This window comes from Clytia hemisphaerica, unplaced genomic scaffold (genome assembly GCF_902728285.1).
Source record: "Clytia hemisphaerica strain Z4C2 unplaced genomic scaffold, Clytia hemisphaerica genome assembly, whole genome shotgun sequence".
Lineage (NCBI taxonomy): Eukaryota > Metazoa > Cnidaria > Hydrozoa > Leptothecata > Clytiidae > Clytia > Clytia hemisphaerica.
In genome coordinates this window covers 175,251-188,439 of record NW_027103975.1, presented here as the reverse complement: position 1 = coordinate 188,439, position 13,189 = coordinate 175,251, and the positions used below count along the sequence as shown (strand labels likewise).

The 13,189-nt window shown below is 38.2% G+C and overlaps 1 protein-coding gene across 1 annotated transcript; it reads left to right on the top strand.

Moving 5' to 3' along the window:
- Positions 1–324: 324 nt before the first annotated feature.
- Positions 325–1,236, top strand: LOC136810806 (uncharacterized). The gene is made up of 2 exons (XM_067067397.1): positions 325–575; positions 702–1,236. The coding sequence occupies exons 1-2, from the start codon at positions 325–327 to the stop codon at positions 1,036–1,038; spliced, it is 588 nt and encodes a 195-aa protein (XP_066923498.1). The 3' UTR covers positions 1,039–1,236.
- The last annotated feature ends 11,953 nt before the right edge of the window (positions 1,237–13,189 follow it).

Genomic DNA, 13,189 nt, shown 5'->3' with positions numbered 1-13,189 from the left:
TCACAGATGTTGTTGGCCAGTCTGCCTTGTTTTTGAACAGGAAGTTTGGTCCGGACAGGTATCCAGTGGTTATCCAAGACCGCGTTTTATGCAATTCAAAAACGTTTTTTGTTTGGAGTCGTTAATAAGAATTACGAGGAACAGTCTAAAAAGGTTTACGAAGACATAAGGAAGCATGGCGATTATAGCTTCTGTGGCTATGGCAGATGTGACAGCCCAGGGCACAATGCAAAGTATTTGACTTATTCTTTTTTGGATAAAATTACGAACAAGATTTTTGAATTTTCTTTAACGCAAGTTACAGAGACGGGAAATTCAAATAGAATGGAAAAAGAAGGATTCAAAAAGGTGATGTCAAAAGTCAAATCAAAATGTATCACCCCAAAACAAGTGACAACTGACCGCCACACAGGTATTCGAAAACAAATGCGCGAGCAGGAAACTGAAATGATTCACCAGTTTGACATTTGGCATCTTGTCAAGAGCCTAAAGAAGCATTTACGTGCCGCAGCGAAAAAGGCTTCTTGCAAAATCATTGAAAAATGGATCAAGTCAATCGGTAACCATCTTTGGTGGTGATGTGCTACTTGTGAAGGTGATGAAGAGCTATTGCGTGAAAAATGGACCAGCGTCATCTTTCAAGTGCAAAATAAACACCGCTGGACTGGGTGTAAAAAGTTCAGGAAATGTTCAAACTACAGGCTCACTAAGAAGGAACAGAAAGCCAAAGAATGGATAAAACCAAACACAGAAGCATTCACGGTTCTACAAAGTATTCTTCTCGAACCTAAGTTGCTTTCAGAATTGAAATTTCTTACAAAATTCAGTCATACAGGTATCTTAGAGGTTTATCACTCTCTTTATAACCGTTGGGCACCTAAAAGACAGCATTTCTCATATTCTGGAATGTTTGCAAGAAGTCAGTTAGCAATCATGGACTTTAATCAAGGGAGTGAACTCGGACAAGCAAAAACGAAAGATGGAAATGATCGCTTTGACATCATATCGTCCAAGATCACTAATAACTGGACAGCTTAACCAATCAAGGAGGAAAAAGATCGCACCTATCTGCATAATATGGTAAAAGAGACAGTGCAACTAGCTCACTCAAAGAAGACCTTGCCAACTCCAATAATCCCTAATCTACCTAGGAACATTGCACCAACACCAAAACCTGATAAGCTGGAAGTAATTCAAAACCAAAAGTCAAGATTCGGAAATCAAAAATGACAGCTGTTGTACATTTTTCAGGATTATTTTTTTTATCTTTTTTTAGCTGTATCAACATTATATTCTTTAGATCATTTACATTGTATTCTTTATATCCTAGCTTTTTTTATATCTAGTATATTACATATTCATTCATACAGGTTAACAAAATTATTCGCCCTAGTCTTTTTCACCTTTCTTATATTTGGTATATTTTCCTTCAGGGTCAGGGAAGGTACTTCGGTACTTTGAAAACACACATGATGGGATTACTCGGCGATTGTTTTTTCCCAATCTCTTGAAAACCCACCAAGAAAATTGCCTGTATGCTGCGTATCTTAGGGATCTATTCGACGGTATCTCTTCCAAATGATCTCCTTTTGTCTCGTGTAGCCCAGTCAGTACATTCCCCAAAATATCCTCGTCAAGGCACATTTTTGGGAATTGTGGTGAGTCAATAATGCACTGAAAGTCTCCCTGATCAAATTTTTCATTTAAGGCTGCGACTTCATTACAACACAAACAATCAATTTCTCTTGTTTCGATTTGGCAGCCTTCACACTCACACCAATCTAAACTGCCGCTTCTCCCTTCAGAACAAGTTTCATAGTCACTTTCGTCTTCGGATGAAGAGGTGTCACTCTCGCTTGTACTCGATACTTCTCGTTCAGGCTCATAGAGATACGGATTAAATATTTTCAGCTTATTAATGAGGTTATCCATATCTCTCTTGCTTACACCATCTTCCCTCTCAGAATCTGCCTCATTTCCACTGCTACCATATTCTTCTTAGCTCGAATTTATATCGCTTTCCGAGTCAGAATACATTAGGTAAGTATTCAAAAAAAAAACCACTCTTTACATCAGTTTCTAGCAGAAATAACCACTTTTTTACTCAGAAAAGGTTTATAATTCACTTCAGTAAACACAGCTACAGTTTTTAACAGCCTCTGTGACGTAAGCAAAAGGTCTCGTTTAAAAGGCATACAAAAGTGAGTGGCGTTTTAAAGGGAACGAATAATCAATTAGTTTAAAAGTTTATATCTCTGTGTGTCTTTTTAAAAGGGTAATGCGATAGGACATCTAATAGAAAAATGAAATTTTTACCGAACCATTCCTTTAACTGTAAATCCAATGTTGTAATTTGATCAGTCCATAGACTCAATCTCGCTGTGTCAGTCCACAGTGGGATTGAATTGTAAGAAAAGTTTTACGACTACGCAAGTGAAAATAATTAATACACATCCTGAAATACAGAGTCACGTTTCTAAGCAGTTAGCATATGCAAGATGGTGTGGAAAATTCAGACCGTGCAATTGACTGCAATTATCTTGAGGGTCATATTGTTTGTATATGTAATTTTTTTATGAATTTCAAAATTCAGTTCTATAAAAACAAAGATTCCATTAGCAGTAATTTTCAAGCCAGCATATAACCTCATCCTTGAAGCATGACCTTTGATGTGTTTGTACCCTTCATGTGTATCCTGTTAACATCAAGCTATCAGTCCTTGCTTAGGTTGATTTTATAAAGATAATGTCCAATGTTCAACCAAGCCAAAACCAAAAGAAAGCCTAACAAAGTCAAGTGAACAACTATCAAAAGGAATCTCCTGATGGTCAATGTCCTGGTTGTTGGGGTTTCCAATATGTACCGCTCATTTTCTCCATAGCATTTTTCTTGAAACTGATAGAATTACAGATAAAAAAATCCAGCATAATATCTTCTCTGCGACTTCTTTTGCTTGTTTAGTTTATGCTTGTTCACAACAAGCAAGCCAAAGCAACTGGTCAAACACACAAGTTTCTTATGACATAAAAAACTAAAATCAGGACCACTAAAACTGAAAATGTTGTGAAACAGGACAAGGCTGTTTTTCTAGTCTTGCTTTTAGATCTTTAGTGCCTAATTTCTTCAAAAATCCCGGGAAACATGCAAATCAACCTCGATGAGCTCACTTTTGCACAAGTCTGCATATTGTATGGTACGCAAACTGTTAGTACCACAAAATTAAAAACAAAGACTCGAATTCTCTAAAGGTCTCAAAACCCTAAGGAATGATGATCAAATACTGTGAAGTTTGACTCCGGATAAGAACTTAAGGCTCTATCTACAGTAAATAAATTTAAATAAGGCATCAAATACATCTTCCGCCCCAGTTTTTTATTTGCGACAAATCACTCTATGGTTAGCTTAGCATGCAGGCGCATGTTATGCAGGGGTGTCGCATGACCCCTGTTGTTTCTCTCCAAAAAAGGACTGGGATCTACAGGAACGTATGGGCCGGCTAGGCTAAAGTCAAAAACGAAAGTATAACCTTTAACAGCAGGCCAATTATCTGCTTCATCAAGTCTATCAAAAAAGCCCAACAATACCAGGTGGCCTCCAGGCTAGTCCAGCCTTGAAAATGGTTAACGAGAATCGCTAGAGTGGGTTATCCAGAATTTTACCAATTACTTAACAAATTTATGAATAGTATATAGAATACAGAGTACCCATTAAAAAATGGTTCTATCTACAAAATTACGAATAAAAATTTCCCAAAAAGTAATTAAGTTTTAATCAAAGAGAATTTTGTTATTGAATTTGACCAGTTATTGTTTATTTTCTCAGATCAAATTGAACACACCATCCGCAACCAAGATAACAGTTTCTTGCGAGAAAGGTAAAGCATAAACTAGGACAATAGCACTACACTCCAAAATAGAAGTTCGGTATGGAAAAAATAGAGAAATTGGAGTTTTGTCGTAAATAATAAATACATTTAGTTTGAAATAAATACAATTTATATTTAGGATCATCACTATGATCAGAATCGTCCTCACAACAATCGACAAGCCAATCACAATATTCGAGCCAATCATCAATCGAATCTGATGAGCCATCTTTCAAATGGAAGACAGATATTTTCCGTATCAGCGAAAGTTGAAATGTAAAGCCGTAAAATTCCACATCACCGAGTTAGTGCTCATTCGTCAGCTTTAGGTAGGTTGGGTAAATCGTAAAGTATCTTTTGTTTCTTCAGGTGATGATCTCACTGAAATCGAAAGGACTAAAGCGGTTATTTATGTATTGGATCGGTATACAGTCTCCACAAAAGCCTATCACGAGCTATCTCAAATTGCGTTTGGACTTCCGCACACTCATGCTGTGGAAAAGACCCAGAAACAGATTTCAAGAAGTTTTGATATCGAACCAACTCCTGGAAAGATAGTAGGCGCTCAGATGAGACTAATGGGTCAGCTGGAAACTGACGAGAGAGTGAAGTCGGCAGAGAAAAGCATAATGGTTAGTCTAAAGACTACCCTTTCCTCTAGCAAAAATCGTCATTTTATGAGGAAAGAGCCTTATTTTTCCTGAGAAAAGGGTAGCCCCTTTTTGAGCAACTTCGTTTGTTCTGATAAAGACATTTAATTTTTTCTTAAAAACAGAGCCATATTTTTTTAGAAGAGCCTGAGCAATTAATCTATATTTCTTTTGTTATAATAGCTCAAAATCAGTGGTGATGGAACTAGACTAGCTCGAAAATCAAATCTTGTGGCCTGCTTGTGGTCATGTCATACACAATTATAGAAGAATCTGGTTCGTTTTACAAAAGTTCTGGTGAGCATGATTCTGTTCTGTTTTCTGGGTGGGGGCGTGGCAGGCTAAGGGGTCCCTAACTTCCTCTTCTAACCCCTGAGAACGACAGCTTGCATTTAATTTACGTGTGGATTCTCAAGTAGTTTGACAAAATAACATTTGAATTAAATTATTTCTATGCAGGGAACAACGCGGTTGGAGTTGGGATGGCCAGTGAGTCGTACGAGTGTGTGAAAGAATGCTTCCAAGATTTGATCACTGAAGTCAACGAAATTGCAAAAAACCCCACAATTGTGGTTGGTGACAAAAAAATTGGATGTTGAATTGTTTATTGGTGGAGATTACATAGTAAGTACAGAGGTCTGGTCTGGTAAAAAAATCGCGTACTCTTTTCCAGGTAAGCAACACTTTTAAAAAATCTTATTATTTGTGCTCAATTGTAACAGGTCACTTTGCAGTTTTTTGAAGAAAGAAAATCGCCTCGGTATCAGTTTATAATAGCCTCACATCATTCTATTTACCTTTTTATCCACAGCTTCTTCTCATGATACTCGGCATGAAACAAGCTACTTCGGACAACTCGTGTATTTATTGTGACATCACAAGGGAACAGAGGTGAGAACAACGTAAAGATTAATGCAATTAATGATTTTTATTATTATTATTATTACAACGAATACAAAGTTCAGGCACGCCGTGGGCCTCTAGAACTGGTCTTTGTTTATTTACAATAAATAGCGTAGTTCATGGTTTGCCCATGCTTTGTTTAACTTATTCTTGAACGATTTTATCGATGATGCTTCTGCCACGTATTTTGGAAGGGCGTTCTGTTGATATTTTTATTATGTTTTTAGCTATTATTTGTCTTACTTGCTTTTTGTTCCGTATTTTATTATGTCATTTTCCATAATGGTAGATTAGCTACGCATAACGTTTTTACTATCGAATATACTAGTTTTTCCAGCATAAAGCTGACAGTCTCAATTGACTTTTCTATCTGCCTCCATCATGACAAGCTCAACAGGTTATGGGCCCAGTGCGAACAATCTTTGGCAGAACATTGCTTTCGATGGAGATGAAAGAAAATTTGAGCTGTGGGAGGTGAAGTTCTTAGGATACATGAACATTCGTAAACTGAAACATGTTTTCGTTTCTGAAGATGAAATTACAGCTGAGAAAAACGAATTAGCTTTCTCTGAACTCATCCAATTCTTAGACGAACGTTCCATTTCACTTATTATGAGAGATGCAAGAGACAATGGTAGACTTGCATTCAAAATCCTCAAGGAACACTATGCTGGTTCAGGCAAACCGAGGATAATAACTTTGTACACTCAGTTAACCTCTTTGATCAAACGAAACAATGAATCAATCACTGACTACATCTTACGCGCTGAGTCAGCTGCAAATGCCCTACGTACCGCCAAGGAAACCGTGAGTGATGGCCTACTTGTGGCCATGGTTGTAAAAGGACTCCCAGATCAATACAAATCCTTTATAGCCGTTACTACCCAATCAGAGGACGTAGTGCAAGATTTTCAAAAATTCAAACAAGCCCTCAAGAACTTCGAGGATACAGAACAGACTCGTAACAAACATCCTGACTCAACTGAAGGTGATAATATCATGAAGACAGACTCCTATCGTACCAAGAAACTCACATGCTTTAATTGTGGTGCTGCTGGCCACAAATCAACCGACTGTCGCAAACCCAAAAAGCAAAACTACGACAAACCGTATTGCTCGTATCATAAAACCAATTCCCATTCGAACGAGACATGTCGCAAACAAAAACAACAACACACAGCTAAAACCGTTTCGGACGAATCAGAGGGACATTCATTTGTATTCACAGTTGAGGATAGCAACAAACTGCTTTTAAAAACTTCATCAGACAAATTTCTAGTTGATTGTGGTGCAACCACCCACATTGTGAACACAGACTCAAACTTTATTGACATTGATACAACTTTCAAACCAGACCAACATTTCATCGAACTTGCTGATGGTTCCAGATCTAACAACCTAGCAAAGAAAAAAGGGACAGTGTCAATTTCTTTGTTATCTTCCACTGGAAAAGTCGTTAATGCAAAATTAGACAATGTATTGTATGTACCTTCATTTCCACAATGCATTTTCTCAGTCCAAGCAGCAACAAAGAAAGGAACAAAATTGAACTTTGAAGGTGATCATGCTGAACTTATTACCACTGATGGTACCACATTCCCGATCGAGCAACATGGTCGATTGTACTACCTCTGTAAGACATCAGTATCCGATACCAGAACTGAATCGCTCAAGACATGGCACAAACTTCTAGGTCATTGCAACCTTTCCGACGTCAAAAAGCTAGAAGGAGTCGCCCAAGGTATGAACATTTCAGATAAAAGTGACTTTGATTGTGAAACATGTATTCTCGCCAAACAGACCAACACTCGTAACCGAGATGCTGACATCCGAGCCACCAAACCCTTCGAATTAGTCCACACTGACCTTGCTGGTCCTGTCGATCCTGTAGCTAAAGATGGCCACCGCTATGCTATGATTTTTGTTGATGATTTTTCAGGTTGCTCGTTTACATACTTCCTGAAAAACAAGTCAGACGCATTGCAAGCAACCGAGAAATTCTTAGCGGATACCAACCCATTTGGTAATGTTAAAACTTTCAACTTTCATACTGAATTTCTACCCACAGGAGATACCGATCGTCTACGTAGTGACAATGGAGGAGAGTATATATCAGCTGAATTCAAAGCACTTTTGTTAAAGTACAATATCAAACATGAATTGACATCGCCCTACTCGCCACACCAAAATGGGACAGCAGAACGAAACTGGAGAACACTTTTCGAGATGGCACGATCTTTGTTAATTGAAGCCAACCTACCAAAGTCACTATGGACTTACGCTGTCCTAACCGCCACACATATTCGAAACCGTTGCTATGTGCAAAGATTGAAAACTACACCGTACAGCGTAATCACTGGAAGGAAACCCGACATCTCGAAGATGCACCTATTCGGAAGTGTTTGCTACCCTCTCATCCATGACCCAAAGAAACTAGACCCTCGATGCAAAAAGGGTTATTTTGTTGGGTACGATCGCGACAGCCCATCATACCTCGTCTATCACCCAGACAAACGTACTGTCATGAAATATCGACTCGTAAAGTTCACCGATAAGTTTGAAACTAAACCGGGATCAGATGTACTCTTGCCTCCAACTGAACCTGAGGAGCAAGAAGTTAAGACAGAGACAGAACCATCCAAGCCAGTAGTCAGTCCAGAGCAACGTAAAAGCTATCCATTGAGGAGCCGTCAACAACAACCAATGAAAGATGAAGACGTGAAAGAGGACACCGATTCCATCAACCTCATTGATTTTTGCTACCTGGTGAATGCCCCGCTTACTTACCAGGAAGCCATGACCAGCCCAGATTCGCAAAAATGGGCAGCCGCAATGGATGATGAAATTAAATCGTTACAACTCAACAACACCTACACGTTAACCGAACCGCCTGAGAACAAATCAATTGTTGGTGGAAAATGGGTTTATCACATCAAAGGAAATCCAGATTCTCCAATCTACAAAGCCAGATTCGTTGCCAAGGGATATTCTCAGATCCAAGGGATTGATTATACCGAAACGTTCTCTCCGACAGCCCGCATGGAATCAGTCCGTACCATAATGCAAATCGCCATACAGAACGATCTAGTACTCCATCAAATGGATGTCAAGAGTGCTTACCTTCACGCTCCAATCGATGAGGTCGTATATGTTACTCCACCGGAAGGATATGAACCCGTCAATAAAGTGTGGAAGTTGAACAAGTCGCTTTACGGATTAAAACAGAGCGGTCGTAATTGGCACACTCTAGTACACGATTATCTCATTAACGAACTATCCTTCAAGCAATCATCAGCAGACCCATGCGTCTATTTTCAACAGGGTGGAACCGCCATCCTACTCGTTTGGGTAGACGACATTATTATCGCCACACGTACCGAGTCCCACATGGCACAACTGAAATCAAAATTTTCATCAAAATTTAAGATGAAAGACCTCGGACAACTATCTACCTTCCTCGGTATTAACTTCAAACAGACAGAGGAATTCATCACCATGTCGCAATCACATTACCTTGAAGCTGTTTTAAAAACTTTTAATCTATGGGACTGTAAACCCCGATCTACACCATGTGAGCAAAACCTCAAAGCTTACAATGATTCGAAATCCGACGAGACCGACAACCAGAAGTACCGTAAAATGGTTGGAAGTCTAATTTACGCTATGACGTGCACAAGACCCGATATCGCTTTTGTCGTGACGAAATTATCTCGACATCTATCTTGCCCTGAATCGTCAGATTGGGCAATGCTCAAACACGTCTTCCAATACATCAAAGGAACTGTTGATAAACATTTAACTTTCCGAAAATCGCAGTTCAACCTTCGAATCCACGCATTCTGCGACGCTGATTGGGCGTCTTCAACTGATGACTGTCGTAGCATCACTGGTTATCACATTAGCCTCACCGAACATGGTCCACCAATCAGTTGGAAATCCAAGAAGCAAACCTCCGTTGCACTATCGACTTGTGAAGCCGAATACGTTTCGTTGTCCATCACATGTCAAGAAACCATCTATCTTGCTCGTCTTCTAAATGAACTGACAGAGCACGATTTACAACCAACCATCATCAAGAACGACAATCAAGGAGCATTGTCATTGATTAAGAACCCTGTTAAACATTCTAAATCGAAACACATTGATATTCGTTACCACTTTATTCGAGAAGTCTATTCGAATGGAAATGTAGTTATTGATTATGTACCATCTGATGACAATGTTGCAGATGTCTTCACCAAACCACCAAAAAGACATCTCCTAGTCAAATTCGGACAATTTCTTTTCGGACAGTAAACGAAAATGAAAGTAATCCTCAAGAGGGAGTGTTGATATTTTTATTATGTTTTTAGCTATTATTTGTCTTACTTGCTTTTTGTTCCGTATTTTATTATGTCATTTTCCATAATGGTAGATTAGCTACGCATAACGTTTTTACTATCGAATATACTAGTTTTTCCAGCATAAAGCTGACAGTCTCAATTGACTTTTCTATCTGCCTCCATCATGACAAGCTCAACACGTTCCATGTTGAGATAGTTCTATAAAAGAAGGACTTGCTTTGTGCACCACGTACTCCATCGTCCGGGAAATTCATCTGAAGCTCGTGTATATGCTTTCTACATGGTCGCGTCCTTTTGATAAACTTTTTTGGTGTTGTTTTACTATCATAGATGTGGATATGCTTATACACCTGGACCATGTCACAGAAAAGTCTTCGAAACTCAAGGGATGGTAGCGCCAAGCGTCTTAGTCTTTCTGCATATGGTAACCGTGAGATTGGTTTTACTAGTTTTGTCGCACGTCTTTGGACACTCTCGATCAGGTTGATAGATCGACGTAATCTTGGTTGCCATACTGATTTAGCATACTCTAAATGTGGTCGTACAAAGGTGGTATAAAGTGTCTGGAATACGTGAGGACTAGGGTCTTGAAATCTTCTTTTGAGCAATCCCAACATAGAATTAGCTTTGTTTACTTGCTTAGCGATATGTTCTTCAAATGAAAGATCTGAGTCTATCAAAACACCGAGATCTTTTTCTGTGAAGACATGTTCAAGTTGCTCTCCATTTAGTTGATACGGGTGTGCATGCTTTATGTTCTCGAATTTACCTATCGTTAAAACGTGGCATTTGTCGGGGTGGAATTTCAACAGCCACTCACGGGACCATCTTTCAAGTGCTTCAATGTCATCATAGTCAAAAGAAAAGAGATAGTCAGGAAACTCGGGCCGTTTTGTTTACATTTGAGCTCGAACTTGAATTTTTTCGACGGTCGTAGTGAGAGTGCATACTGGAATCAAGATGGCGGCTGCTGCAGGAGTAAATGTTGAATGTTTTGAAGATAATCTTGATGAAATTATGATTTTACTGACTGAAGATTTTGTTTTTGAGGAGGAAATCTCGTCAGAAACTTTAAAGAATGTTGATGAACAAGTCGAGGTGGAAGTAAAAGAGTTTAAGTGCGACCAGTGTACAAAAATCTGCAAATCCAAGCAAGGACTTTCAAGGCACAAGAATGCCAAACACAATGACAATAAAATTAATCATGCTGAAAAGAAACAGACTCTTGAAGAAAAAGCCAAAGCAAAGCTTCACCCTTTTGATTTCTTTAAAATTGGGACAGAATGTGCATTGAAACTTTCACAAGATGACTGTTATTCGGATGCCACGAAGACATCATTTTCAACTTTCAGCTGGACTCTTGAAGAAGCTATTGAGTCTCATAAATTGATTTTGAAAATCCTTGCTGCATACAATGGGAATGCTGAAAAATTCTACCCTATGTTTTATGACATTTTTTGCCAAAACACAATGTTTCCTCGGTTAACTAAAAAATGTGAACGCTTACTTGGTGCTGAAGTTGCAAATCATGTGTTGGCACATCTCAATAAGGCAAACTCTTCTTCTTCTCAAAAAAATCCTGCTAATCTCACTGCCAATAAAAATCTAATCACATTTACTGATAAGCAAAAGAACTCAATAGCATATTTATCTGGTGCAGTTTTTAAAACAATTCACAAAAGATTAGCTATGCGCAACAATGTCTCGTCAAAATCCACCGAGGTAAAGGAAAAATATTTTGCACTTTTGGAAGCTGGAAAAAAACGACCTGATGCTCCTTCCCTCCCTAATGAACGCCTAATTGAAGCAAGAGATCGTGGTGGTTTGTGGACGATGAAACCTTTTGTGTACAGCATTTTTGATGAAATTGAGAGATACTTTCATGTGAACATTATTGATAAATTTCAACACAAAATTGATGGTGCAGAAATGGTGGAAAAATTTATGGCTAACAATCTGATTTTAACTTGTTGGTCAAAAGTGAGAAATGACTGTGCTATTCCTGTTGAAAAAGAGTTGTCATTGAATCTTTTACGTCAAATTCTTACCTTGATTGTTAGAGCTCGCACTTTCTCGCATGTCAAACAGATAAAAGACAAACACAAGATGGACACCAAGAAACAGAAGATGGATTCATTGATCAAGAGTATCAAGAAGGCATCAACAACACTTGATATGGGTCACTGATGAGATGAGATGTCATGAAATCTTTGGAAAAAAAACAGCTTTTTTTAAAGCTACAAATCTATTAAAAAACAAACATACTTATAATCACCTGGATAGCTATGCTTTCCAACCCCTTATCCCCATCCCCCATCCCCATCCCCCACCCTATGAGTAGTGCATTTTTGAGGTTTTGAATTAAATTTTCTAAAGATTTATTCAAAACAGGATTTTGTTTTTCAACCTGTAAGATTTTTTGGCATTTTCCTTTTAAAAACTTTTTCAAAAATCCCTGTTCATTTGTACAAAGCCAGACTTTTCAAGAATTCTATCCAATGCTTTGGACAGTTTTCTAGAAATCTAAGAGGTTCGACTCCTCTGTCTGGAAATATAATTCAAGGATGCTCAATTATCAACAAAAAAGCTGGTGAGTTTTCTTTTTAGTCTATTATCTGTTTTTTTACAGACAAAGAAAAGTTTGCATACATGTTGTACATGGTTTCTGATTTCCTAAATACTTTAGAACAAAAATTCTCTCAAATCCGATGCCGGATTTTTGGTCTTTTTTGCTCAAATTTTATGAAAAGGGGTCATCCTCATAGTACGTACGCAAAAATTTTCCAAATATCTGATACCCCCTCCCCCCTTGTACGCAGAGAACAATAGAAATGACTTCACTTAAACAATAGACATACGCTTTTGTTAAACCCCCCTCTCCCCCCTTTCTTGCGTACATACTATATGGATGGCCCCAAAATATTTTGTTCCTGAAAAGAAATAAAAGACCCTAATTTTTGGGTGGTTACACTTTCGATTGGATATGTAAATGTTACAAAAAGGAAAATTTGGAAATTTTGATCTAACTTTAAAAAGAAAAGAAGAATGTCATTTGGTTGTCACTTCTCATACTAATTCTTTGGTCAAATATGAAAAAGAAAACAAACAAAACAACCTGACAGAGATTGGTCAACAAGACTCAGGCCAGGGGGGGGTCAAGCCAGTTAGTACAAGACAGTATGCCTACTAACCGCCTTTTTCACAAAAGGTACATACAGTTAGGACAGTTAGTACTAACTGACTTTTGGATCAAATTTACATACACCACCCTTGAGAATGCCTTTTAGACCAACATTACAACAATAAAATCACGTAAAACAATATCCAATACCTTCAATGTTTCAATTCTTGATCTTTTAATAGGAGATAACAACATTTCCAGAAATATTTTGGTTAATCATATTATCAGATATAACAAACAGAAAATA

Excerpts from the sequence above, each read along its gene's own strand:
- LOC136810806 (XM_067067397.1), top strand. The coding sequence starts at position 325 with ATGGAAAAAGAAGGATTCAAAAAGGTGATGTCAAAAGTCAAATCAAAA. Across the intron at positions 576-701 it reads ATCGGTAACCATCTTTGGTG|GCTCACTAAGAAGGAACAGA; the intron begins GTGATGTGCTAC and ends TTCAAACTACAG.